General features: G+C 39.6%; 1 protein-coding gene across 4 annotated transcripts in view; it reads left to right on the plus strand.

Moving 5' to 3' along the window:
* mapk8b (mitogen-activated protein kinase 8b) overlaps window positions 1-23,040 on the plus strand; it is a 40,230-nt gene extending 17,190 nt beyond the window's left edge. Inside the window, exons 2-12 of one of the 4 annotated variants that reach the window (XM_012869242.3) lie at window positions 1,250-1,430; window positions 2,980-3,109; window positions 3,556-3,614; window positions 6,979-7,117; window positions 7,408-7,573; window positions 10,292-10,363; window positions 12,918-13,100; window positions 15,008-15,132; window positions 18,167-18,230; window positions 19,258-19,335; window positions 20,265-23,040. In XM_012869242.3, the coding sequence (XP_012724696.1) occupies window positions 1,309-1,430; window positions 2,980-3,109; window positions 3,556-3,614; window positions 6,979-7,117; window positions 7,408-7,573; window positions 10,292-10,363; window positions 12,918-13,100; window positions 15,008-15,132; window positions 18,167-18,230; window positions 19,258-19,335; window positions 20,265-20,458 (1,332 nt within the window). In that variant the 5' untranslated portion in view covers window positions 1,250-1,308 and the 3' untranslated portion in view covers window positions 20,459-23,040. Of the gene's footprint in view, window positions 1-1,249; window positions 1,431-2,979; window positions 3,110-3,555; window positions 3,615-6,978; window positions 7,118-7,407; window positions 7,574-10,291; window positions 10,364-11,130; window positions 11,203-12,917; window positions 13,101-15,007; window positions 15,133-18,166; window positions 18,231-19,257; window positions 19,336-20,259 lie in introns of all 4 variants that reach the window. The other 3 variants (XM_012869241.3, XM_036142478.1, XM_012869243.3) reach the window with 3 other exon arrangements.
* Window positions 23,041-27,508: the final 4,468 nt, after the last annotated feature.

The following is a 27,508-nucleotide window of genomic DNA, read 5'->3' on the forward strand; positions in this document are numbered from 1 at the left end:
TTAGATGGAATTTAAACAGACTTTGCAAAAGTGAAAACATAATCCAAAGTAAATAAAGCTCAGTAGATTGAGGAATTTTATAGCAGGGCGATAAATTGATCTTATTGATTAATTCGATTAACACTTTATGATAAAATTTTGGAAGGTCGAGATTTTTACTTTTTTTTTTATTTTTTTGCCAAAGCACTCTCCAGGGATTTCATGAAACTTTGCCCTATAGCAGTCCCGAAAGGGTAAATTGGTTTGGCTTCATGAAATGTTGACTGTATGTTTAGAAAAATATATTGTCAAAATATTTCAGAGGAAATTTTTTTACCCCAAGATAAGACACTCTAATTTATTAATTACTCTAAGTCACACCATGACTTACTGTGGTTTTCGTTTTTCCAAACAGCCAAATTGGTCCTCCTTTAAGTGAGAAAGGCCAGCGTACTGATAGTGTGCAGTAATGAATAGTGGAGAGGCAACACTGTGTTACTCAGTTACTCACACAGTTGGAGGAGACTCCGGTCAAACTGATGCTTTCTCTGGTGTCTCATTAAAATGTCTTTAAACCACTGGAAGGAAACCACTGAAGATTTTTACAGTTTTAAAACTTTAACTTTAACTGGAATCGTTGGTATATTTTGATACTGGGACATGCCTTTGCCTAGAATTCAGCCACACTTCTAAGTAGGGGGGGGGGGGGTATGGATTTTGAATTTTGTCATGATATGTTGTAGTAGTATAGTGATGATGATAAAAAAGTGATGATAAAAGACTATTACCAGCTTCTTATAGTCTTTGTGGCTGTGACTTCATGTCAATTATAGCCCCATAAAGGCAAATACTGTCCTTAAAAAAACACATTTAGTAATGCAACAACATATTAAAACAACATTCGAAATATGTTTCGTCAGGACACAAGTTATATAAAGAAATGTGATTTTTATCACTAAACTGCCCATAGTAACAGCATTCAATTCTATTTTTAATGTATTGACATTTATTGATGTTCTGAAGAAACGAACAGTGGAGAAAATAACAATATTGGCAGTTTTTGGGGTTTTCAGACATTACTAATTGGCATTTATGGTAAACAAAAGCCTCATTCTTATCATAAGACATTTTTCACGATAACGATAAAACAATACAATAATGTCTCAGCCCTACTTTCAACAATGCAAAAAATAAAAATGTATTAAAAAAATGCAAATTTTATCTTTGTTTAAAAAAAATCAATAAATAACATGCTCCATATTCCCTGCAGATCTTGACAGGCCTGCCCTTCTTGGATGCCCAGCCACAGCGTTTTGTCAAGGTTTCATCATGAACCGGAACAAGCGTGAGAAGGAGTATTACAGCATAGATGTGGGGGATTCAACTTTTACAGTCTTGAAGCGCTACCAGAACCTCAGACCCATTGGATCTGGAGCACAAGGAATTGTCTGGTAAGTTGAGCTTTTAGATATTGACAAAAAGCGTAGTTTAATCGCAAGAATTTGACGATTTTTCAATAATTCAAAAAATGTCAGGCCTTATCTTCTACTTTTTGCTCGGTGACTAGGATATTTACTTTTGCCTGTAACTTATACATAAGTAAGATCACACAAATAAATGGTTGGCCTATGTCAAAATGATCTGTTATCTGTTGCTATGGAAACCCAGCTGCCATGTTGTAGTGACAGTTGTGTGAGGGCTTCTTTCAGGCTGAGTGCCACAATCTCACCTGGATGAGTAAGATGTCTGCAAATACTAATACTGTCGTTGGTTAGTACGATGGTTAGTTCAGAGAAGGTGACAATTAGGGCTGGGTATCATCTAGGATGAGCCGATTCGATACGATTCTCGATACACAGCTCACGATACGATACGATTCTCGATACACAGCTCACGATACGATACGATTCTCGATACATAGCTCAGCTTGCTTTGATTCCAATATCGATATTTATTACTTTGAATTAATGTTCAGTGATTCAATCACCAAAATCAGCCAAATATTATGTTTATGTTCTATTTATTGATCACAGACATATTAACAGGAAAATAAAGTGCATTTGCTTCAATGCATTTAACGTGTCACAGAAACCAAAAATGTGCCCAAACATCTGATTTTAGGGACAAAGGAGCTTCTAAAATCCTGTCGGCCGTTCCACAAATTCGTCTCACTTGCTCTCCTTCGCTGTGAACTGTAATGGTTGTGCTGTAATAACGCCCCCTAGAGGTTGGGAGGTATATCGATATTGAAAGCCAGAATATCGATATTAAATCGTTTTTAAAAATATCGATATTAATCTTTATATCGATTTTTATGCACAGCCCTAGTGACAATGGTCTGCTACATTAACTTTCACGTTAACCGCTTATCTACGTAGTTGTCACATTACTGGAGTCATCTTCACTGTTTGCACAAAAGAACGTTTGCAGCAAAACGTTTTGGCATGTTTTTACAGATGGTAATGGAAAAAGTCACAACCCCTAACCCAGGTCACAGTGCTTTTCTGTCCTTTTTAAATGTCACATGTTGTAAGGAGACAGTCTTTCATTCTCTGACTGAAATTTGATGAAAGATGTGTTTTTGATATTCTTACCTGTGTCCAAATGTTTGTGGTCATTTGAAATGTTCCTTTATAACTGTTTCCTGTGGGGAAAATAAACTGGAAGAAACCCTTTAAATTAAGCATGCCCTAGTACAACTAATGCAGCAACACTAATCCCTACATTCCGGTTATTTTTTTCAAGCCTTTTGCCAAAACGATCAAAACACTCAATGATGAAAGCTGTGTTATTGTTAAAATGGGATTTTTGATATTATTAGAAACAATATGGCTCACACATCCTTTCTGGTCACAACGACATCACCACGCCCCGGTTTCAGATTGCACTGGTGTAATTCAAATGCTAACTGGGCTACTTAAATATAGAGGTAGGGTGCTAATGTAAGGAAAAGTTAAATCATTAATGATGTATCCCTGCATTTTGCTTTTGTCCCATCAGCTCAGCGTATGACCATAACTTGGAGAGGAACGTTGCCATCAAGAAGCTGAGCCGGCCCTTTCAGAATCAAACCCATGCCAAACGGGCCTACAGAGAACTGGTGCTCATGAAATGTGTCAACCACAAGAATGTAAGGGCTCCAGTCCTGTTGTTCTAACGTTCCTCAAGCTTTGATTCGAATGATTACGGGATTAGAGCAGGCTTTAAACAATCAAACAGACTTCAGATCTGAGCCATCCCAGCATCCAGTGTGATGAACAAAACAAAGTATCAGTAGAGAGGACAAGATGTTTAAATGGAACCAAGCTGACCCTGAGGGAATCTCTGGAAAATGTTAACCGTCACTGTGCATCCTATTAACGAGGCTCTACCTGTCTATATTATACAACATCATTTACTGACATATTCAGGGAGACATAATGCACTGCTGGAGAGTCTGTCGTAAAGGAGAAAGCTCCCTGCACACCAGTATGCCCTTTATACAATAACACAACACCATAGAGAGATTTATTTTTTTGTTTCAGCTGTTTACTCATAGCCTTTCCTCCTGAAGGTTTTCCCTTTTTGTTTCCTCAGATCATCGGGCTTTTAAACGTATTCACACCACAGAAGACACTGGAGGAGTTCCAAGATGTGTGAGTATCTCCACAGCAGGGCTTCCCAAAGTGGGGGTGGCGAGATGATTTGATACTCATGCGCTAAAAGATTGAGTCTTTCCTGGGATTTTGGCATTTTGTACGAGTTTGTATAAAAATACAACTTTACTCTTGTAATTTTAAGACTTTAGTCTTGGAATTTTACCATTTTATTCTTGTTTATTTTGAAATTATTCTCATAATTTCCAAAAAAGAAGGGAAAAACATTCCCCTGCCCAACAGAGGTTTACCCGTCTCTGGTGCTGTTATTTGGGGTGGGGGGCAGGTTGAAAAATTTGGGTCCCCTTCTCTACAGGACCAGCCTGCTGGCAGCTCACATGTGTTCTAGGTTATTTGGAGTGGTGTGGTTTAAATGACTGCGATAGACTGGTGACCTGTCCAGGGTGTACCCCGCCTCTCGCCCATTGACAGCTGGAGATAGACACCGGCAACCCTCGCGTCCCCACAAGGGATAAGCATGTTGGAGAATGGATGGATGATTTAAGTGAACAGCTGGATAAAAGTTGGAGATTATTAGCACAGATTACACCTGGTATTTAGTAGTTCAATCAGTAAATGGACTGAATCTTTGTTGGGCCTTTCTAGTGACACTGACCAAAGTCTCATTCATCTTACTGCACTGCACACTCCCCTACCCAGATCATTAGCATGGAGCGCCTTGCCCAAGGGTACATTAGCATGCGGCAGAGGAAAGCAGCAATAAAACCCTCAACTTTGCAATTACAAAATGTGTACTCTTCCCACTTTGCCACAGCTACCCCTGTGGCAAAGGGGTAGCTTTCACTTTATGAAAATGAGAAGGTGTTGTTTTTTTCCTTTTTAGGGTCTAAGTGGGACATTTGTTTGAGTTTCTTTGTCACTTGACAGTTATAAAGTGGTCTATATCCACCATTACCCCTCAATAGCTTGTAAATCTGGTCACTTCCAGTTGCTTTATATTCTTAAATATAATAGTTGATATGGGGATAACCCATTCACCCAACTCTCTGCACCTCCATCAATCTCAGGGAGCTAAAGGAGGAGAAATCAACACCATATATGGTGCTTTTGAGATTATTTTGAACCCCCACGATGGATGTCTTTGTTGGACGGGTGGTGAACCTTTCTGGGTGGTTAACAGACCAAACTTTCTGGATCAGTCCTCTCAGTTTAAACTCCATTATACCTCTGTTGTTTGCTTTCCTCAAAGGAAGAAAAATAAAAATTGCTGTAGCTGGTATTTTCACATTGGCAGCTGCGCTGGTGTATGTGTCAGGCGACAGCACAGCAAGGTAGTGAGGCGTCAAGCTGAGTGGCCAAGCTGGTCTCCCCCGACCAGAAGAAATCATGCACACCAAAAGCCTGAAGCTTTTATGTCTGTGAGTCTGCTGAACAAATACCACAGCCTTTTAGTTACCGCTGCTTATTGTGTTTTCCCTCTTGTGCATGTAACATCACGGCTTTAATTGTGAAAGCCTGACAGGAACACGCTGTAAACCAGCTGGAGCCTGAAAAACGTACCATTTCCTTTGTCTCCCAGAAACCAGCACTGCCTATCGGCCCCAGGTCCTACACCAGTGGCGTGTGCAGCGTCTACTTCTTCTTATAATTGTTGCCTAAAGAGGTAAACAGCGCTAGCCAGTGGTGAATAGGGATTCTGAAAAGATTTCACTAACAGACAAACGGCGTCCTCTCTTACTCTCAGCAGAGCGAGGGGAACAAACTCCTGTCCATAACAGAAAGGAACATTTTATGGCATTTAAACCTGTGATCAATTCAAAGAGGTTACATTGTATGGCATAAGTAAAGTCCCTCCAAACTGAGAGGCAGCATGTATCATCAACATATCTTTAATGAACCAACAGGACCAGAGCCCAGTTTAGAGCGTAGGCAAACACAATAGGGTAGGGTGCCGAAGTACAGCGTCTTTTACTGCTTTTCCTGGTGTTGTGGATGTTTTTCTTTGTGCTTCGGAATGTAATTGTTATAAAACCCTTCTGACATAAACCATGTGAAATAGTTTTGAGAACATTAACTTTCTCTGGCTGAAAGTGGAAGTCTTTATAGTTAATTTAAATTGTTTGGAGTCACACATTCCCCCTCAGTCTGGACTGTACGTTCTGTTTTTCAAATATATATATATATATATATATATATATATATATGTATATATATATATATATATATATATATATACATACATCAGAATGTAACTGCTATAACAGTCAAAGATGCTAGATGTGGGATTGACATAAAATGGTTCTGAAACATACCTTTTTTCCCCCCTGCTTTTAAGAAGCAAAAAAACAATTTCTAATGGAGTTTAACTGAGATGACCCAGAACGTTTGGAATGCATAACAACTCCGAAAGACTTATCACCCCCACACCACAGAACACCTTCCTGAAGGTTCAGAATGATCTCAAAAGTACTACTTTCCTATCAAAGCTGTTGTTGTACAGCAGAATTTTTCTCCAGTCAAAGCAATTGGGACTGAGAAAAGGTCCAGGTAAAGATCCTGGTTCTGGGATAATGTGGCAAGCTCGATTCCAGCAGCTGTGTTGCTATGGGGGAGCATACGTGTGTTGCTCATGGGGTACCTTGACATTTGTGAACACATGAATTATGCCCAATGCTATGTACAGGTTTTGTACTAGCGTACAGGGCCTCCGCCGAGCTTTGAATTTCCAAAAACGAGTATTTCTGAGTATGAAAGTACATGAGGTCACATCAGATTAGATGTTTCACTCTTCATTATTCACCTGATCTGAGAAGTGATATTTTTTATGGAGAATGATGAGAACAAACAGGATTAATGCAACACAAAGATGTGTGTGTGTGTGTGTGTGTGTGTGTGTGTGTGTGTGTGTGTGTGTGTGTGTGTGTGTGTGTGTGTGTGTGTGTGTGTGTGTGTATATGTGTGTGTGTGTGTGTGTGTGTGTGTGTAATAGAGAGGGTAAGGCTGTGTGTTTCTGCTCCGCTCTGTCTGCCTGATCGGAGCTAAAAAGAAAAGTGGACATATCATTGCCTGAGGGCTGCAAAACTAAGCCAGAGTTAGTGGACGAAGACTCCATTCGCCTCGTTGTTTGTTTACATCAATGCATGTGTGCTTCACAGGAGCCGTGACTGCACATTGTTGAAGTTTGGAAAAATGTGCACTTCATAATGCACATTTCTTCTCCTTTTAGACAATAGCTTTGCCATTTGAAGTCTAAAATGCACACTGCTTGCCATGTGAAGGAACTACGGTATTAGTTCATCTAATACGGCTTGATTTAAGCCGACGTGTGAAGTTTCTGCGTCTTTTTCCGTGGTGCCTCCTGTGTGTGTGTGTGTATCTGTTAACACGGGTTGTCTTCCTGCAGGTATCTAGTGATGGAGCTGATGGACGCCAACCTCTGCCAGGTGATTCAGATGGAGCTGGACCACGAGAGGCTGTCCTACCTGCTCTATCAGATGCTGTGTGGAATTAAACACCTGCACGCTGCAGGCATCATACACAGGGTCAGTCCTCCTAATATACAAACAGTCATCACCAACCATCCAGGTTTAACAGCTTAAAAGTAAAGTGCTTTAAGAGCCATCTGTCCATCCATCTATTCATTCATTCATTGCAGTATCATTATTAGATATAACTAATTAATAGTTTAAACATGGAAATAGCAATTTTCACCCAAGTATGGAATTTCCTGATAGATGACTAGGAACTGTGAATTCAAATACAGAATAGTTGATGTGCTATAATGGGTCTATATCCATTAGCATTATCATTTCTTCACGTTTTGTTTGTGCAGGACCTGAAGCCCAGCAACATTGTAGTAAAGTCGGATTGCACACTGAAGATCCTGGATTTCGGCTTGGCCAGGACAGCTGCCACCGGCCTGCTCATGACGCCCTACGTAGTGACCCGCTACTACCGCGCCCCTGAAGTCATCCTGGGCATGGGTTACCAGGCCAACGGTGAGTGACGGAGAAGGTGGCAAAAGGCCAGTGAGGGGAGGCCGTCTGGGTTGCTGCATGTCCCTAATGCCCCCCGGTTTAAGGATTACTTCCCAAGCAAGCAGACGCACACTCACACCCTCCCTGGTTCTGTAAAGGTTACACTCAGAGGGGAAGTTGGCATGTGGGGTGCCCTTGCTTTGTGGGGAACTTCCTGCGTTAAGACTCTAGTGGTGGCAGCCGCGCTTCAGCATGCGTTTGATATTTTATTAAGGAGTTGCTAGTATTGAGCTTAATCAGGCCTGGCTAAAAGCTGCCATTAGGGATTCAGGCACCTATGCATGCTTCAGCAGTTTCGCCTTTTGATCTGGCTAGAGATGTTTGAAGCTTAGTGGGAAATAAGGCTGTAATGGCCACATTAATGCACTGCCTGGCAAAAGTATTTGTACTTCTCCACATTCTGTCACATGACAAGCTAAAACTTCTAGTTTTAGTGCTATTGTATTTGCTAAACAAGCACAAAGTAGAGCATAATTGTGAGTCAGAAGGAAAAAGGATACATGGTTTTTCAAAATCATTCACAAATAGAAACCTGAAAAGTGTCACTCTGACACCCTTTAATAAGATTCAGCTGTACCGTGACAACAGTGTACAGTGGTGAAGTTTCAAAGTTTAAAGCAGAGTTTGGTTATAACACAATATCCAAAGCTTTGGACATTTCACCGATGCAGTCGAATATAAAATGGGAAAAGCCGCAAACACATCAAACATGGCCATCCACATAAACCGACAGGCTGTCAAGTTCCTAGAAAGTCTGCTGACCCACACATGCAGAATCATAACTCAGGGAGGCAACAGAATAAGTCCAGTGAATGTTTATTAACAAAAAATGTTCAACAAGGCAGGCTTCTGTTTTTGGAAAGCAGCGGAGTCTGGAGGAAGAGAGGAGTAATTAGCTGCAGCAAGGATGCAAAAACAGGATTGATGCTGACAGTCTGAGAAGGAATGGAGAGCTGATCCTGGCGGCTTTTGGAGGGAGGCCTTGCAGCGAGGATGAATGCTCTGAGGATTGATCCAGGTAGATGAGGGTCTGAGATCTTGAAAGGAACTGAACTGAGCGTTTTAAGAGCAGGCAGGGAGGTGACGGCTGAGGGTGGCAGAGCTGCTGTGAAGGACTGTAGGTGGCTTATTTCTAGGAGCAGACTGTCAGGCAGAGGCTTTGCTGAACAGATCCAGAGTCTGCTGAGAGCACCAATCAACAGTTTCACCTGTAAGGTACAGAAGATGCAGGAGGTAAGCTGAAGACGAATTAGATCAGGAAACATCAGTATTCTCCCACAGGAGAAGACAACACTGTGAAGATACAAAGGGTTGACTCCACCATGACAGTAATGACCAGACGAACTCTGGTCGTCTAGCAGGCCCTTAATTCCCCAGCAGCCAAAAGGAAAATTTCCGACAGGTGAACAGAAGGCGGCCACGCCCTCCAGCAGAGAGCATCTATTCAGGAGAGATCTCACTTACAGAAACAAAACCACTCTCATACTCCAGAATCATGACAAGGACATCAATCAGAGAAGCACCACAGTCCCCCTTTACCTCTGGAGGGTTTGCAGAGATTGACAGCTCAGGTGGAAGAAACTGTTGACTGGATAGTTATTAGTTATGTACTCCGCAAATCTGCTCTTTATGGAAGATTAACAGCATCTTGAACACATCATCCTTAGGGGTAAAACAGGTGGTGGCAGAATCTTTCTGGGCATCATTGTCTTCAGTGGGGACAGAGAAGCAGGTCAAAGTTTATAGAAAATGGGCAGATGGCAAGGTGGTTCTACAAAGTATTTACCCAGGGGGGCTGAAGCAGGGCTGGACGATAATTCAATAACAATGTATATCGACCAATAGACGTATATCAATGATAGAAAAAAGGGTCAATAAAAATTTCAATAGAACAATTTTATGTAGGTTAATATTACAGTTATTACATCCTCCCAACCAATCACAACGCAGACTCAGGAAGCTCTGTCTCCAAGCTCCGCCCCCTGCAGGGAGTTCAGAGAGCACAAGTTTTTTTCTTTTTTTAAAAACTTGTAGTTTTGGTTGAATAAAGGGTTGAGTTTGAATTCAGTGTTTGTGTGTTCTGTATCTAAAAACAGGTAATTAAGCAACAGCATAAAACGGCAAGGGCTGAACTTAAAATATACGTCTTGAATTTGTTGATAATTATCAATATCAATCAATGTGATTTCTATTTTATCAATGTTTTTTTTTTCTATATCATCCAGCCGTAGGTTGAAGACAAATGATTAGGATGCCTTTTTGTTTTTTGTTCTAGAAAATGTTGAAAGTCATGTCTTTTTTCTTTTTTTTGTTCATACTTTGTGATAAAATGCAAAACTTTCAGGTGACACGGATACTTTTGCCAGACTCTGTATCTGTTCTGCTAAAATCAGGGCCAGAATCTGTTTACAGTGTCTAGTCCTAAATGAAGGAATGACAAGTTTCTTCCTTGAAACAAGACTGTTGCTGCTAGTTTCCAGAGATTCTAACCAGCACGCTGTCACGTTTGCTAACCAACACCTGATAACCGTTTATTTAACTGTTTAGCATCGCAAAGGGCATCCAGACAAAGCTTGGTATCCTAGCAATGTTTCTGAGGTCTGACCCTCATTTTTCCTGCTGACCTGTTGCATTTGTGGCTCCTTCTTTTCTCCCTCCTTTAACGCTGCGCACATGTAGTGGATATTTGGGCTGTGGGCTGCATTATGGCAGAAATGGTTCGCCACAAAATCCTTTTTCCTGGAAGGGATTGTATCCTTGAGCTGCTTGCAGCCGTGTCTGGCATCGCGTCTAACAGGAAGTTTGCACTAAGTCTTTCATGTTTACTTCTTTGTCCTGTCAAATGCAACTATTAAAATTCCATTTCTGATTTTTCTTTTTTTTTTTACCCCCCTGTCACTGTGACTTGCAACCACCCACCTACTGTCCCTGCAGACACAGACAACTCTATCTGCTCAAGCAGCAACATTGCTGCTGGAAGGGCTGTGACTGTCACATGAAATACCTGAATAGAGATTTAACAGTCTGCTCTTCAACAACTGAAAACATAAAATCCCCTTATCTATCCTCCTACCGCATTATTTGTAGTTTCATCTGTAATAAAAAAATGCATCTTTGGTGGTCGTGTTTGCATGTAATTCTAAATATCTACAGTGGGTTGCAGTGAGGATACAGAAGGTGTTAAAAATTGGATTTCTGCACAATAACAAGGATTCTAGACTCAGTGTCTCATTCTAAGGGATTTCAAAATTAAACTTAAGCATCATAAACATATGAAGCTCACACTGGCAAGATCTTCTACACAGTTACAGTAGATAAAGGCTTGTGGGACCCTGATCTGTGTCTGAGAATGCACCAAATTGCATGCAGTCATTCTTTTGTCATCCCTCACACACCCTACCGCACGTACATCATGAGTTTTATTTTGAATTTTCCTCTTTGATTTAATGTCTTTTTGTTCTTCTGTTGGAGGTTTTTGGTTTGCATGCTAATTTGGTGGTTGTCATTTCACTTTTCAGTTGATGTCTGGTCTGTTGGATGCATCATGGCTGAAATGGTCCGAGGTAATGTGTTGTTCCCAGGCACTGATCGTATCCTTAAGTTAAACCTCCATCCACCCCCACCCCCACCCCACCCCAAAAAAACTCCTATGGTCATTGTCTCAGTGTCTGACATCTTGATAAATCTTTGCACACAAAGGTAAAACCTCGAGCTCAGATCTGGTAAATGAGCATCTCTCACAGCTCTATAAAGCAGTCAGTCGTATTGGAGGTTAGGATCCAATTTTCCTGTTTAGAGTTCCAATATTTGGAGGTTTTTCCAACCTGGAAATCCAAAACCCAGACTTGAGTGTCCTGGGGGAACGCAGAGTTCATCAGTGGTGCATTTAGATGGCTTAACAAGTCGCAACAAATGTTATAAACAGTAAGAATGATCAAAGATTGTGTGGTGTAATAGAGGTTAGGAAAGAAAGGTCTTCCACGTTAAAAGAAAAACTTTTGCATCTGCTGTTTTTCAACTGTGACATTTTCAATAAGAAAACCGCTAATAATTAGCTAGTTTTTCCTGTTATTTTGAGATGTGTTACTCAGCTTTTGGAAAAGGATCCCTTGGTACTCTAATCTTAAGTGTTACAGTGGATTTTAAAAAGGTCAGTACAAATGGCATGTTTTTATTATGTATAAAAATGAGATGAAGATGAAGAATTTCAGAACTTTTTCTACCTTTACTGTGACATAAAACCTGGACAACTCAGTGGAAAACCCACCAAAATCTTTTGAAGTGATGATAAATAGATAATGTGACTACATAAGTGTGCACACCTTCTTATAACTGGGGATGTGACCTGTTTAAAGTCAACCACCACGTGAAAACTCATGTTGAACAGGAATCGGTGCAAAATAAAATTCAGCGTTTCTGACAGGCTTTTCCTGACATTTTTCTAGTCCAATCACACAGCAAAAGTGTCAAGATGAAAGCTTTTTCTTGGAGGGGGGGAGTCAAGCCTGGTTATATGGGACAAAAACCCATTTGATGCTTGGCGCAATAATAAGACTGCACGTTATCAAAAGAACATTGTGTGCAGCATGGTGTTGGCAGCATCATGCCTTCAGACTGTTTCTCTTCACCTGGACCTGCAGCCTTGGTCAAAGTGGAAGGAGTTGTGAACAGTTCCATATTAAAGTTATTGTTTGAAATGAACCATTTTTAGAGGCACTGAGTGCAATAATCAATATCGAAAGATATGAGAAAAAAAAAAAAGATGAGAAATGAGCAACTTTTCCCCCCTTTACTGTTCTTATAAATTCTAACAGTTGACTATTAAAATTATATATTTAGCCGTCAGTAAGCTTTTTTTGATTTCCTTTCTCTTAGGTGAGTTTTATACATACAAAGCTGGCCTTTGTCCTTTCTTACATCTGTATTTCTTGATTGTTGTTTTTTTTCTGAACAAAACAAAATTCTTATATTTCATCATCTGGACTAGTTAAAGGTGAGCATCTCAAACTGCACGGCACATGACTTGACCCCAGTGAATATGGCCCATTTGAAAATCAGTCATAAGGAGAATTACTTTGAGCATTTCTTAGAATGTCTACAGCCAGTAGTGTGAAGTAGAACTGCTTAGTTAGGCTGTCTATAAAACATTAATCTTTTCCTTCCTTTTCATTTGCTAGGATCCTTACATTGATTTAATCCAAGATTCCAAATATTCAGGACATTGGATGTACGCACAAGCTGACATAATGATTAAAAACTCCATGTTTGCATCCATCCCTGTAGTTTTCTTAATATTACACATAAGATATTGACCAGTGGAACAAGGTGATCGAGCAGCTGGGCACGCCGTCACAGGAGTTCCTCATGAAGCTCAACCAGTCAGTTAGGACCTACGTGGAGAACCGGCCACGTTACGCTGGCTACAGCTTTGAGAAGCTCTTCCCTGATGTCCTGTTTCCTGCAGACTCTGAACACAACAAGCTGAAAGGTGAGCTCCCTGTTCTCTCTCTGTGGTTATGATCTGTTAAAAACTGTTGGGGAGTTTAAAATGTCGTGCTTATCAAACATTTTGGGGTGTTTTTTCTGGTCCAGCAGTTTTAAGCACCATAGGATTATGTCACAGTCTGTGACAGTAGCTACGTTTGTACTCGGATGTTTGTTTGGTTTTTGAATTCGATTTAGTTATATTATACCAATTCACAAAAAATGTCACCTCAAGGCGCTCAATGTCAAATCAAGTACATACATGCCAATTGATCCTAGATATCAAACAATCCAGTTATAATCAGCTTATCCTTCAAAAAGGTTAAAACATTTTCTATCTGAGGAAATACAGCAGGTTGCATTGATTTATTGACTCCAGGAATCTCTCCTCTTGGTTGAGCATGGAGCCACAGTGGACAGCTGCTTGAATGGCGTTGTTGGATTTGCAGCAATCCCTCATACTGAGCATGCATGTAGTGACTGTGGAAAGGAAAACTCCCCTTTAACGAGAAGAAACCTCCAGCAGAACAAAAAGCAGGCTCAGTGTGACTGGCCATCTGCCACGATTAACTGGGGATTTGATAAAGCCGGGCATACACTGTACGACATTTTCAATGGTTGTAGTCATATACCGATGTCCTGATGCGATCCGACTGCTCACACTGTATGTTCAAAAACCACATGTCGGACTCAGCCCCGTAGAGAGATGCCGCTTGTCGGACTCATCTAGTCGCAAGCCAGATATAAACAGTAGAAGAAAAAGATGCAAGTGTCGATTCTCACTGTTAAATATAAGGCTCACTAGAACGAAAGTGCTGCCTTGGCAATTCTGCGAGTTGCTCCTCTGTAGTTTGACTCCATGTCACACGTACCGCCACCTTGCTTCTCTCTACTCCTATGTTTTCGTCTGAGAAGAAGAATTCCCTTGTTTGCACGTGCGCAGTGCGCGAGGTAGACGCTCGTAGCTCTGCTTCAACAGCAGGATGCGATCACTCACGAGGGCCGACTGAATTTTAAACATGTTTGATTTTCATCCGACCGTCCTATTCCTGATGGGGAGGTGGTCGTGAGAGGTTAATCGCCCTTCGTTACCCCCTTGTATACTACAGGAAGCGGAAATAAGCTTCTTGAATGAAATCTTAATCTCCGTGAGTATGAATAATTTTGGGCTTAACTGTATGTTAAACTTCCTGTTATGTGCTGAAGTTTTAAAATCAACAATCCAAATAAACATCTGACATGCCTCTGTGAGAAAATAAGTTTGCTTTCTAAAAGCATTTGTCTACTTTTGCGCTTACTCTTCGTTTAGCTACCCCACGTATAGGAAAAATACTTCACTCTGTAAAGCCTTTCACACTGAAGAGTGTTGTCAGCAAGACGCCATATAAGTTCAGTCCATTTACCATATTAGTGCTTAGGCATTCATAAGCAGCTGGGCCCGGTCAGACTTGAAATTGTCGAGCTCCATTCACCATCCGATCGCTCTGCACATCTCTAAACCCGTGGTGATCTTTTTAAATTCCTAAATTGTACCTGACTGAAGGTTTACTAACGGTGAGAATGCAGTGTTGGATTTGGCACTTAGGTTGTATCAGGTGCAAAGCATCCTCAGTGATGTTTTCCCTTTACAAAGGAGAACATCAAACATTGCTCATATTGTGTGTGATATGTTTATGTACACCCAGTAGTGGTCATGGAAGACATTCCTATGATCTGTCAAAGAAGGAAAACTAACCCAAAAAATAGTTTCTACACCTATAAACCCAGTTTGCTAATATTTAGCTGTTTCACATTTGACAATAGTCACTCCCTGCTTCCAGTTTCAGCTGGAAATGAATCCCATTCCCAAGACGGACCCGCTCAGCTGGAACCAGTTAGATATCTAACCTGATTTTTTCTCATCCCTTTCAGCGAGCCAAGCCAGGGACCTTCTATCCAAAATGCTGGTAATAGATGCTTCCAAGCGCATCTCCGTGGATGAGGCTCTCCAGCACCCATACATTAATGTGTGGTACGATCCGACCGAAGTGGAAGCAGTAAGTACTTTAGCTGAAAGGAATCATTTAAAACAAGGGAGAAATACCTTAGAGACAGTGAGTTATGGTGGTCTTCAGCTCTCATGGACGTATGCTACACCAAGCCATGAAAAAACCTGCTAAATATCTAAATATTTGTGATGATTAAATATAACACTTAAAGGGGACATATTCTTTCTTTTCACATTGAAATCATTCAGTTGTGGTCCAAATTATGTGGAACTGCAGTTCCTTAGTCCGATTTCTTTGTTTATTCAGCTCCACAGGCCCTACGAACTGGCCTGTTCTGAGGTGCGTCTGACAGCAACTTGTTTCGGTGTGGTCTCTTTAAGGAGGCACGTCATACCCACCCCCACTCCACACCAATTTGCCATTTTTGTAGTATGCTGGGGGGGTGGTGTAATGAATTGTGTGGGCTTATACGCTCAACAGCCGAAAATTTTGACTTACCCACTTGTAGTTTTGGCATCCTTCAGCTTAGACTACAAAATCCCAGCTAATAATAATAATAATAATAATAATAATAATAATATTGTTGGATTTAAAAAATTGGTTAGCCCGAAGTCCATGACCCTGTTTAGCAGTTCCACATCAAGTCCTAGGACGCAAGTCATAAAAATATGACTTGGGGGGGAAATGCTTGAAAAATATGACCCAAACAAAATATAAAGATATCCATTCAGCACCTGGAGATTGCATTGAAATTATCTGCACTCCTAGAGACTCAAAATATGCAAGAAAATGTATTTAAGTGCTAAAGCGCTTGTAAGATAAGGTTTAATGCATATTATTAAGGTGTTGTTGGAGAAGCTTTCTGATCTATGTTCTAAATTTTTGCCGTAGTTTTCTGGATGCAAAAGTGGATGTTTGTGCAGAAAATAGTGTTTTAAATCTCCCCAAAGTTCAACCTGTGAATTTGGTGACAAACATGAGGACTTTCTTTAGAAACACGATGACTCAGCCGGTGCATCATGGTTCATGGCTGTAATCAGGCAGATTGGCATATGGAGCAAATTGCTGCTTTCACTCATGTCCCGTGGGTCATGAAAAGATTCCTCAAACCTGAACAGCCAGTTTTGACAAGTGCATTTCTGCACACTTTGCTGTCTGACACCTCATTATCACGTCAGTTCTCAGGCCGCCTCTGAAGGAGATGAATCATTTCTGCTCTTTCCAAACAAACTTGTGGATTAAAGTTAATTGGGTTGGATGAACGTGCAGATGCATAAAGGCAAAAAAAGGAAGATTACGGATGTGTACAAAGCATAAAATGAAAGCTGAGAGAGTTTTGAATACATAGGTTTTTTTTGTTTCACCCTAAACATTTACTGTTCCTTGCAAAAGTACAAATACTCCTTGACCTCTCCTACATGTTGTCCTGTTCCAACCAAACAGCAAGACTGCAAACATATTTGCCCATTTGTCTTTGCAAAATACATTAGCTTACGCTCTATCAGGTTGGATGGAGAGCACATGCCTTACTGGATTTAAGTTTTATCACCAAGACCATCCTATTATAGCTCTGACTGTAGGCTTTGGATAATTTTCTTGATGAAAACGGTCTATCTGCCCTTGTCTCATGTCTTTGGCAGCTGCTAACAGGTAGTATTTAGCTGCATCTATCTTTCCACTAACTTCGGCCAGCGTTCCTACGCCTGCTGAAGGAAGGTATCCCCACAGCGTAACCTGTCCATGCTTCACCGTGGGGCCGGTGTGCCTAGGCGGATGGGCAGTGTTAGTTACACCCATTATGCTTACCGCTGGCAGAGTTAGTGTAGTAATCTTTTTATTTGACCAGCATACTTCTTCTGACTGGATGTAATATTGTGAATGTTTTGAAGAGTTCAGCCAGAATTCCTACTTGAATCTCTCGGGGAATTTGTGGAAGGAGGTAAAGATTAGATGACATGGAGCTCGTACATGCAATGTAAATAATAAGTGGTCATTTTTTTATTTTTTTTACAAAACACTCTTTTTGGCATTGTTTTATCTTTTAAAAGGAGCCTTTCTTCAATCCAGAAAATTCTTTAAACTTCTTGGTCAAATGAAGATAATTTTTGATGGTAATCTTGTGAGAGGATGAATACTTTTAGGCTGAACTGTAACCAAAAGTTCTTACTGGCTTTCTTATGACTGGTTACCTTCCTTTCTGTAAAGGCTAGATTTTTCGAGTCAACAGCTAAAACAATCTGTCAACAGATTCTTCCACCTGAGCTGCAGATCGCTGCAGCTCCTCCAGCATTGCGATGGGCCTTTACTGCTTCTCTGATCAATGCGCTCCTTGCCCAGCCCGTCGGTTTAGGCGGATGACCATGATAACCCTGCTTTACACGTTTACTCTGTCCTTTCTGCTTTGTTCCGTGGTCACAATTTGTTTTCTAATGTTCTAATAAGCATCTATAGTTAGTAAGAGGCACTTACAGGTGTGATTTACTGACTGCGTGGCTTCTGAATGCAACTGGTTTCAGTAAATTCATTCAGGAGAATGAGGCGAAGGTAACACAACATGAAGGGTTTCAAAGGGGAGAATATTTTTGCAAGGCAGTGTGTGTAGGATGATGGGGAGGAGCGTTCCAAAAGCTGTAATGCTTTGATTTAATAAATTAGTTCATCCTTATCTTCATCAGTAAAGACTTTAGACAGAGTGTTTACATCCCAGTAGCAGTCCTGCTGGCAGGCTGGGATCTGGGCGGATCCCAAGGCTGAAGTGATGCGTGCCAAGGACCTTCTCCACATAAATGTTCCGTTGTTATCACTAAATCATGAAGGTTTAAAGTGTGGATTTGGATTAGATCAACAAAATGTCACCACAAAGATTATGTGTCTAACCACCTGATGGCACGCTGCAGACATAAAGACAATCTGCTTTGAGCACAAAAGGTGTTAAGGATTCTTGCTTAAACCTTATTCTCAGTTTATAGCCGTTCACTCTTAAACAGATAAATGTTGAGTCTTTTTGCCTCCTGCTGCTTATTGAGAAGAAACAGTTGACAGGAAGACAATCATGTGATTGTGTCTCTTGCTTGTTTTAAAGCCACCACCCGCGATCACAGACAAGCAGCTGGACGAGCGAGAGCACACAGTGGAGGAGTGGAAAGGTAACAGGAGCATCTCCTCTTTTTCACTTCCGTTTTAAGCAGCAGACGTTTCACAGCATGTTGTCTAAGATGCGTCTAGCCCTCTGTTTAAACATGTGCCACATTTCATTTACCTTCTACCAGGGAGTCCTGTTACTTCCGCCTCACAAATCAAAAATCAAAAATATCCTCAAATGGAAAGAGTAGTCCTGAACTTGTAGGGGGACGTCAGGAACGGGGAAACATCAGTCAGTAACATTAATGTTTAAATGTGTCGTCTGTCCAACACACCTGAATCAAGAATTAGCTCCTCAGTACAGCCACGTTCTCCAGAGTCCTGCTAATGAGCGGTTTATTTGACTCAGGCGTGTCGGAGCAGGGACACAGAAAAGCTGTAGGACACCGGCCCTGCAGGACTGGAGGTTGACACCCCTGATCTACGGCAACAGTCTGACAGAAACGTTGATTTCCTTCTCTGGGTCATTTCACAGTGTTTGCAAAGGCAAAACAAGAATTTACTGTAGAATTTCAGACTGAAACCAACCTGCAGAATGTTGCTATGGCAGCCACATTGAAAAAAAAAGTAGATTTACACATGAAAATTCAATAATTTCAATATTCTTAATCATTTTTTCTGCCATTTTTTTAAATAAATGTGACTTGTTGCTGCATAGCAGAGCAGTTGGTGGTACTGTTGCCTTGAAGCAAGAAGGGTTCAAATCTAACCTGCAAACCGTCTCCACTCAGCTTTCTCCCATTTCTAAATTCAAAATGTGCTTAAATAAACATTGATGGAATAAAAAGCCTTGACAGCTGGTCGAGTGATGAGGATTCGTTAGATTTCAGACGGATTGCTGAGGACAGACTTCCGTTTCATTCGTTTGATTATCCTGCATATTATCCAATCAATCTACAGCAGATCATTTGTTTACATACATTACCCAGCTGGGTTGTAGCTGAATTTACTTTTTCTTTCACACCTTTAAATGCCTAATTGAGGTGGATAAAAAAAGACAGTATAAAAGTATCTTTTCTTTCATTGATGCAGAGTTGATATATAAAGAAGTGCTGGACTGGGAGGAAAGGACGAAGAACGGTGTCATCAGGGGACAGCCTGCATCTATAGGTTGGTGGAGTGTTGTACTGGATCGCCGCTACATTTTCAGCCGAATTACAGTTTTTCTTGTTCATCTTTTTTTTTATTATTATTATTCAAAACTTGACACAAACTCTTAAAATATGTTAATATTCTATATAGATCTCTGATCATCAAGTTTTAGGAATGTACACATATCCATGTTGTTGCCCTTCTTTACTGACCCTAATCTCCAGCACTCCTCTTTCAAACATCTAATTTTTTAGCAGTTTACTACAAAGTTACATTACCTGAGCTTTTTCGGATGTGCTGCACTTTCTGCTGAAAAAGCTGGAACTGGAGCCATAAACAACACATTCCCACGATTCTACGCTTAATCCGAGGCTTTTCATCGTTATGTCTGTAGGGTGAAGAGTTCTCGAATGAAAACAAGTAATCAGGAAAGTGGGTCTGTTAGGACGTAGCTTTATATTCAGCCACACAGTTTACATGGTTGTATGATAATCTAAGTGGAACTAATCGATAGGTAACAATCTAATGTGAAATTGTTGATTATTGTTAAAGCGATTAAATATAGGATAATAGTTAATATCCATTATTCTTCACTTACTAACTAGTATCTGTAAAATAACTACAAAATGAACTGTTAAGTCATTACTGATCTAACCTCAGGTGGTAGCAAACTTTATTTAACTACTAATTAACATTTTATTTAACAAAATGTACTCAGTTTGTTATTAGCTAATAATATATTATCGTTAGCTAACCATTAGAAATCCAATAAAACCCAATTATAAATCCATCTTCAGTTAAAATAAACTACTATTTATGGGGCTTATAATTGTTGCCTGTATTGTCACAGAGAGTTCATGTTTCAGTCCTTCTCCCAGCCCCTGCAGCCTGACAGCCTGGCTGTAAACGGCTCACCACTGGCCTCTGTCCTGTTTCTCATAGCACAGGTGCAGCAATGAGCAGCAGCCCTCAGCAGCACCACCAGCACCAGCCCTCCACATCCTCGTCCGCCTCCACCAACGACGTCTCCTCCATGTCCTCTGACCCGACCCTGACCGACACGGACAGCAGCCTGGAGACGGCCAGCGCCGCTGCCGGCTGCGCCGCCGCGCCCAGCGGCCCCGTGGGCTGCTGCAGATGACTATCACGCTATCCTCCAGGTCCCGGCGGCAGTCCTGCTTTGTGGTCACACCTTTGGACCGCCAGCTGAACGCTGGGGCTCGTTCCAAACCATAGTACCCTCCTCCTCCTCCCTGTGCTTGTCTCCAGTAGTATAGCGTATTAGTCAGATAGCTGTTTAAGAAATATTTCTGACAGAACCAGATCTTCATCCTGTTTTCTTTTAAAATAATCATCTGTTGTCTTCTTTTTTGTTTTTGTTCGAAATATCATTTTATTTTTAGTCTATAATTTATTGTTGCAGCTTTTTTTTTTCACAAACCAGTAATGGTTACCACATTTTTATTTCTGTTCTGACAGTGAGATCTTTAAAATGTCATACGCTGATCTGTTATTCTTTTCAAAGATCTGTTGACAGTTGGTTTTTACCGGTAAGCAAATGCTTTTACAACTCGCCATATAATTGTAGATTACGTTTGTACAGATGTGACGGTAGTTGTTAGCTTTATCTTCAATACGAACCTTCGGTGAGACATTGAAACTTAATTTAATTTCCAAACGAATCGTCTTAGAACCTCCCTTATGTGGTTTTGTCTAAAATATGGATATAGATTTTTTTTGTTTTTGTTGCATATGACATATCCATTTATTTGAAACAAGATAATTTAGACTCATTTGTAAAAAAAAAAGATATATATATGACTGCTTATGAGTCGCTACTACTTCCTACGTTGTAAAGTTTCACTTTTTATGAATGCTTTATAATTTTTATATTTTTCACTTCCCATATGGAAAAAAAGGCTGAGATTTGGTGGATTCTCCTTTGTCATATTTAGACTAGAAGAGGGAACGTGTCGGATAAGCAGAAGGAATTCCTGCTTTATTTTTAAGTGCTTTAAAGTTCCTCTGTTGTCCAAGCGAGCAGTCAAAGCGACATTGTGGACGGACCCGGTTAGGTGGAATAGTTCTGGTCACAGGTCTGGACTCTGGAAGGATTCTTTGTTGTGCTGCGAGAGTGTCATTTAGAAATGTAGAGCTGTGTGAGGTTTGAGAAGTCGTTGACGGCAAGTAGGGACTGGTGGTGTTGAGAAGGCAGAGGAACGTTTGGCGCACCTCAATGAATTCAAATATCAGCAAAAAGGTCATTTATTTCAGCAAGTCAAAAAAATGAAACCGATACACGCCATAGCGTAAGTTTACATACAGTGAGATTCCTCGGTTTTTATTTTGGTGCATTTGGATCCATCTAAAGGAAACTAATTTCACAGAAAACTGAAAAAGACCCATAAAGATCAATAAAAAATTAATCTAGTAATGTGGCGCTACTCAAACATATGTCCACATACTGTGCAGCATATGCTCAGAGCTTTTTCTGCATGTATTACTGCTTTCATGCAGCGCAGCATGACGAGGTCAGCCTGTAGCACTGCTGAGGCGTTGAGGAGCCCCGGCTCCTTTAATAGCTGTCTTCAGCTAGCCTGCATTTTCCTCTTGACAATACCCCATAGATTCTCAACGTGTCCAATGCCAAGGAAACTAAAAGCCTCGCCTGCAGCCTTTTCTGCCAGAGTTTTTCCTTCCACTGAACCTTCAATAGATAGGCTTGGATAAGGTACGCTGAACAACTAGCTTGTGGCACTGGCTTTTTGTTGAGGGTGTCACTGGCAGAGTGCTGAATAAGTATCAATTAGCAGTCTTCCCAATGATTATGTAGGCCGACAAAAAGCAATTAAAAAAAATAGTTTTTAAAATAGCTCCTATGTCACATGAATTTTGGATTTTTCAATTAGCTGTAAACCATAATCATCAAAATTAACAGTAATCAATGCTGAATATAAGGTGGCATGACTTTATTTAATACACAAGTCTGATTTTAGAGTTCAAACCATGAATAAATAAACTAATGTCGTTAAAAAGTACCTTTTCAATGGTGTTTTAAATTTATTGAGGTGCACCTGTCTTTGGTGTCACGGAGGGAGAGTGATGCTGTTGAGTGGAGATTGAAGATGAGAAAGTGGCCAAACAGACAAGAATCCAGCTGTTGTTAAGGAATGCAATAATGTCGCCCTCTTTTGAGTGTATTTGATATTGGTTTTGAAAAGGTAAAGTGCCTGTTGTTTGTCATTCATTCCTGTGTCTGCTGAAGGGGTATGTGTTAATTGCGTGTAAGCTTTTCTGGTGTCTCGATAACAACAGTAGTTTCCGTGTCAAAACAGTAAACGTTGTGGTTCTCACAAATGTCTATTTTTTTTTTTTTACTTGTTTTTGAGTTTTGACCCCGGAGAAGGAGAGCGTCATCTTGCAGGTTTAAAAGAAAAGCTTACATGGAAACTGAGGAGCTTAAGCAAGTGTTTAAGTCATTTCAGAGGTGTTTCATCAAAGTGAAAAGAAGTCTCTGTTTGCAGTGACAGCGACCAGAACTTATGTTAATAATGCATTTTCTGTGATTTCCTTTGGGTTATTGTCAGATGTTTGGATTGTAAGAGAGACATTTCCTAACTGTCTAAGTTGATGTGTTTTATTGGGTTGAGCATTTTCTGTTGGATACAGTTTTGATGGCTGAGTTACAAAACTCTCTGAAAGACAGGCCCTGTGGTTCTGACTCAAAAAAAAAGTAACCTAACCATTACAGTCTGGCTTGATTTCCTACTTTAAAATTAGCTGCTAGGAAAGGTCTGCATAAAGAAAGCAACACTTTGGTCATTAAGAGCTGCCAAGTGACAAGGTTATCTTCGCACTGTAGCATAGCCAGGAGCTCTTGGTTGTGATCGGTTTTTGGCATCTAGTTGTCATGTGGGAAATGTCACACTACACACAGATGGAACCGTCTGCTGGCGTGTTGCTGCAGGACGGTTCCTTTTCTGTCCCCAGTTAGTCCCAGTCCCCTGCCATTATGTCTGTGTCATAACAGCTGGCATAGTTAAAACCAAAGTTACTAAATCGGGTTGCATCATTAAAACTTGATGTGTTCCACAGTAAACACAAGATAATTAAGACCCTTATCATGTTTGTCAACCTGTAAGGAAATCATTATCTGTTATTGTAAGAAGAGAACTGCGTAAATCGTAGTTACTCTGAAACTCTTAAATACTCTTAATGTTAATGTTTTAAATACTAAATATTCTACTTAGAGTATGTGATTGGTTTAAATTGTAAAATGCTTCGAAAGACTTATAAAGCACCATTTGACATTTTATTTTTATGAAGAGGCTAGGGAAAATATTCCCAAGCTAGCTTCTTCATTCCTCTGCATAGTCTTTCACTGACTTAACAATTGCTATTGCACCTACTTATGCTAGCAGGGCTTTTATTTTGCATTATCATAACCCAAAGTGAGCAGTTGTTTGTTGCAAACACAAGGAACACTGGAAGGCTGCTGAAAACTAAGATAAAAAAGATTGACTTGTTATTGCTTCATGATTTGTATTTATCTCAGGTTTACTTTTGTCCATAGTTGTAAATTATTTTGCTTCCAAATGATTCATAGACAGAAAAAGTGAAAACAACTTATCTTTAATCACAAATTTCTCAGCTAGCAAATTACATGCATTAGTCAAATGTAACAACTAAAAAGAGACAACCGATTGACATTAGCTTGAAACAAAACAAGCACCAAAGCAGTTGCCGATTGCCAGTTATACATAGCCGACTGATTCTAATTTCAAAACGTTATGGTATTTAGTCTCTAGTTTTATTATATCATTAAGTAACAAGTTAGCAACAAATGTTTTGTTTGTTAGCAAACAATGTTCGTCAGCTAGCTAAAACATGGGAGGATTATTTCTATAGTCAGGCCTGACAGTGATTCACATTTTCTTTCTGAGAAATTGGGTTAGCGGTTACCAGTTCATATATATATATATATATTGACATTAGCTAATAGCATTTAATCTTTTGTCATGTCATTTAGTAATACGTTAGCAATACATATTTTATTTGGTAACAGAGTTATCTTGTCAGCTAGCTCTGAAGCTTGTGACCAGATAGGAATAATGTTTTCCTGCGATGCGTCAGTGCTAACTATACCACTGTGCTGCTCCGCATATTTAAGCAAAAACGTCAGTTAGCGTCGAAGCATTTAAGGCTTGAAAATAACTAAACAGTTTGTCAAACAGCTGCTCTCTTCACAAATTAGAAGGCAAACATTAGCATTAGGAGTTTTCCACATTAGTTACAGAATCTACATGCACAGTAATACATTGCTTTTAAGTTATTAGAATGTGGATGTTTATCAGTTAATTATACTGTTAAATATACATTAACTAAGAAGTTCTATTCAACATTTGAACAACATGTTGCTAAAAGTCAAACACTGGTTATGCTGATAAGTTGCGCAACTGTTCATATAACAATAGCTATAAACTGCAGAGATGCTAAATCTGCTAAAGCAGATTTTAGTTTGTCAGTTTTCGCTTCTTTTCGTTTGCTGGCAAAAGTTAAAACATCTGAGAAAAACAAAGTGGCATATTCTCAGCAGTGCAGGTGTTAAACCAATAGTTTGTTACTGAACTAAGATTTGAAAATGACTTATTAGCAAGCAATGCTAGTATACAAAGTAGCAGTTTAAATATTGAATGAGGGATTTTTTTATTTGTTTTTTTAGCAAGTTTATTTGGTGCAACCCGTTTAAAATAAAAAAAATCTAGGATTTTTATCAAGTAACTTTGATGCCCTTGAAGCCAACCCCGTAAAAACTACAAAACTCAAGTGCAGCAGTTACTGTAGTTTCCAGTAACAACGTTGAGGTTTCCAGTAAAAAAAATTATAATTAAAAACTGCAGTTTTAACAGGGACACAAACAGTGGCATTTATTCAGTACTGATATTCGCTAAGTAGGGAAAAAAGTGGGTCAGGAAAAGATTTATTGTCAGAAGTGCTCTTAAGTTTTTTTTAATGCCAACGTTAGGGGCATCAATTTGAGTTAAAGGCGTATCCATGGTATCTCTTTTTTAACATTATTGTTGTTCTAGTAGTATTTTTTTCATCTCTCTAAAAAACCTACTTTGATTTAAGTCGACTTTGATGAACTACCTCACACTGAATTTCTGTCTGTTCTTGGTAATATTTTGTCACCTGCAAAATGAGCTTTCAATGGTTGTGTGAATAACAGATTCCATTATTTATTTATTTGAAAGTGTACTATTTGTTGGTTTCAAGCAGACTTCTAGTTTTGTACATTATGTATACTTCACCCAGAAGTAAAAGAATTATTGAATTGTTTCCTTTTCTCTTTTTTTTTTTTTTTTTTTTTTTTTTTTGCTAAATGTGCAATACCTTCAGCAATCTGTGCTAGTTGTATGTATAGGTTTAGCATTTGTTAGCATTCTCCTGAAGGTAAAGAAAATGTTTGGTACTGTCAATCCATGTTTTTATTTTTTTTATTACAAATAAGATTGATTTTTATTTGTGACTTGTTTTATAGTTATAATGTTACGTAATCTGTCACACCCACCCAAAAAACCCTGTCAGGATTTGACGGAGAGACTGATGTTTCCTCGAATAACCCAGGTCCGATAGATTTTTGATGTGGGCTGTATTAGTATAGGATGCACAAAAAAAAATAAATGAATAAAAAATAAGTACCTACAAGAAATTGTTTTATTATACTATGGTGCTGGTTTGTAATGTTTGCCAGTGAATCCAGCCATGCTACTAGTTTTAAGAATTCCTGGATCTGTGCGCCCCAGCCGCAACCAATGGAAAAAGTGCACTAAACGAATACATGTACTGAGATGTCGTGATGCCACCTCTTAAAAATAAATGGAAAGAACATCTACTGCAAATAAAGAAATACACTTTGTTTTGTGGCTGTATGTCTATTTTCTGTAAAAACAAAAGTTTAGTTTGCATTGGTTTGAAGGTATGTGATCTTACATTTTTTTTGTGTGTGTTTAGTTTTTATGTATAAAGATATTAGCAGTACCACAATTATTGGCATCCTTAACAATGTCCTTGAAGTGGGTATAGCTGGATGAGTTTTTTTGTTATTTCTTTACACTTTCATTTTATTAAGTAAATCTACAAAGTTTGAGTTAATCATTAAGTTTCTGTGTACCTAAATGGTATTAATATAACACAGAGATCAATTTCTGTCACTCACTCTTCAAATCAGAAAATACAAGGCCAGTGGCGGTTCAACACCAAGTTTACCAGGAGGGCCAGGGTGGCGTGAATGTTTTTTACATGGAGGGGTACTGAAAAAAAATTATTAAACCTGAAAAAACTGGGCAAAATTTAATCGTTTGATATATTAAGTGAGCTGCAGAGCCAAAGAGCCACTTTTGTCTTTGGAACTGCAGGTTGCAGACCCCTGAAAACTGTGGTCCTGTCTCAATACGGCTGAAGCTAAAAATGAAACACATAAGTTTTAAAATTATAAAAATGTAAAGGTAAAAAAATTAAATGGACCCAAGGGACCAACCAGTTACAATTTCTGTTCCAGCACATATAAGAAATTTTTGTCTATAACAGGTTTCCTGACCAGTTCTGCGGTCATGTTGCATGGGGGTTTAGAACCATGCAACATATTTCTTCAACTGGCCAGCGTAGATGGTGTTAAGGAGTGGAAAAATTATTGCAACCCTTATTTAACTAACAGAAAGGAGATTGGTGGACTTCATTCAATCAGCAATTTATTAATTCTTGCAAGAACTGAGCACACAGGCTGAGCCTTGAACTTAGCAGAGCGTTCCATTCGTTGTCGGTGGCGGTGCCTCCTTAGGTCTCAGCAGGGTGAAGAACAATGCGCTCAAAACTAATGCTAACTCAGGAGCGGCAGCAGGCAGAGGGAATAGTGTTATCATGTTATACAAAGTGACAGAACAAAGCTACTTTCAATTTTTCCCATTACAATAGTAAGATAGAAAACTGTTATAGCTGCCTAAAACGGAGGTTATTGCCAACTAACATTACAAAATTTTTTGCAACGCATGATGGCAGCCACGTCCCCAATCTTATACTAAATTGGAACAAAACTTCTTATTCCCACATAAAATTGTTCAAATCATTTTGAATATGAACAGAGACATTTGTTTTCCATCCCACATACTTGAAGAAATTAGATACACCTTTA

The sequence above is a fragment of the Fundulus heteroclitus genome, chromosome 10, assembly GCF_011125445.2.
Source record: "Fundulus heteroclitus isolate FHET01 chromosome 10, MU-UCD_Fhet_4.1, whole genome shotgun sequence".
NCBI lineage: Eukaryota > Metazoa > Chordata > Actinopteri > Cyprinodontiformes > Fundulidae > Fundulus > Fundulus heteroclitus.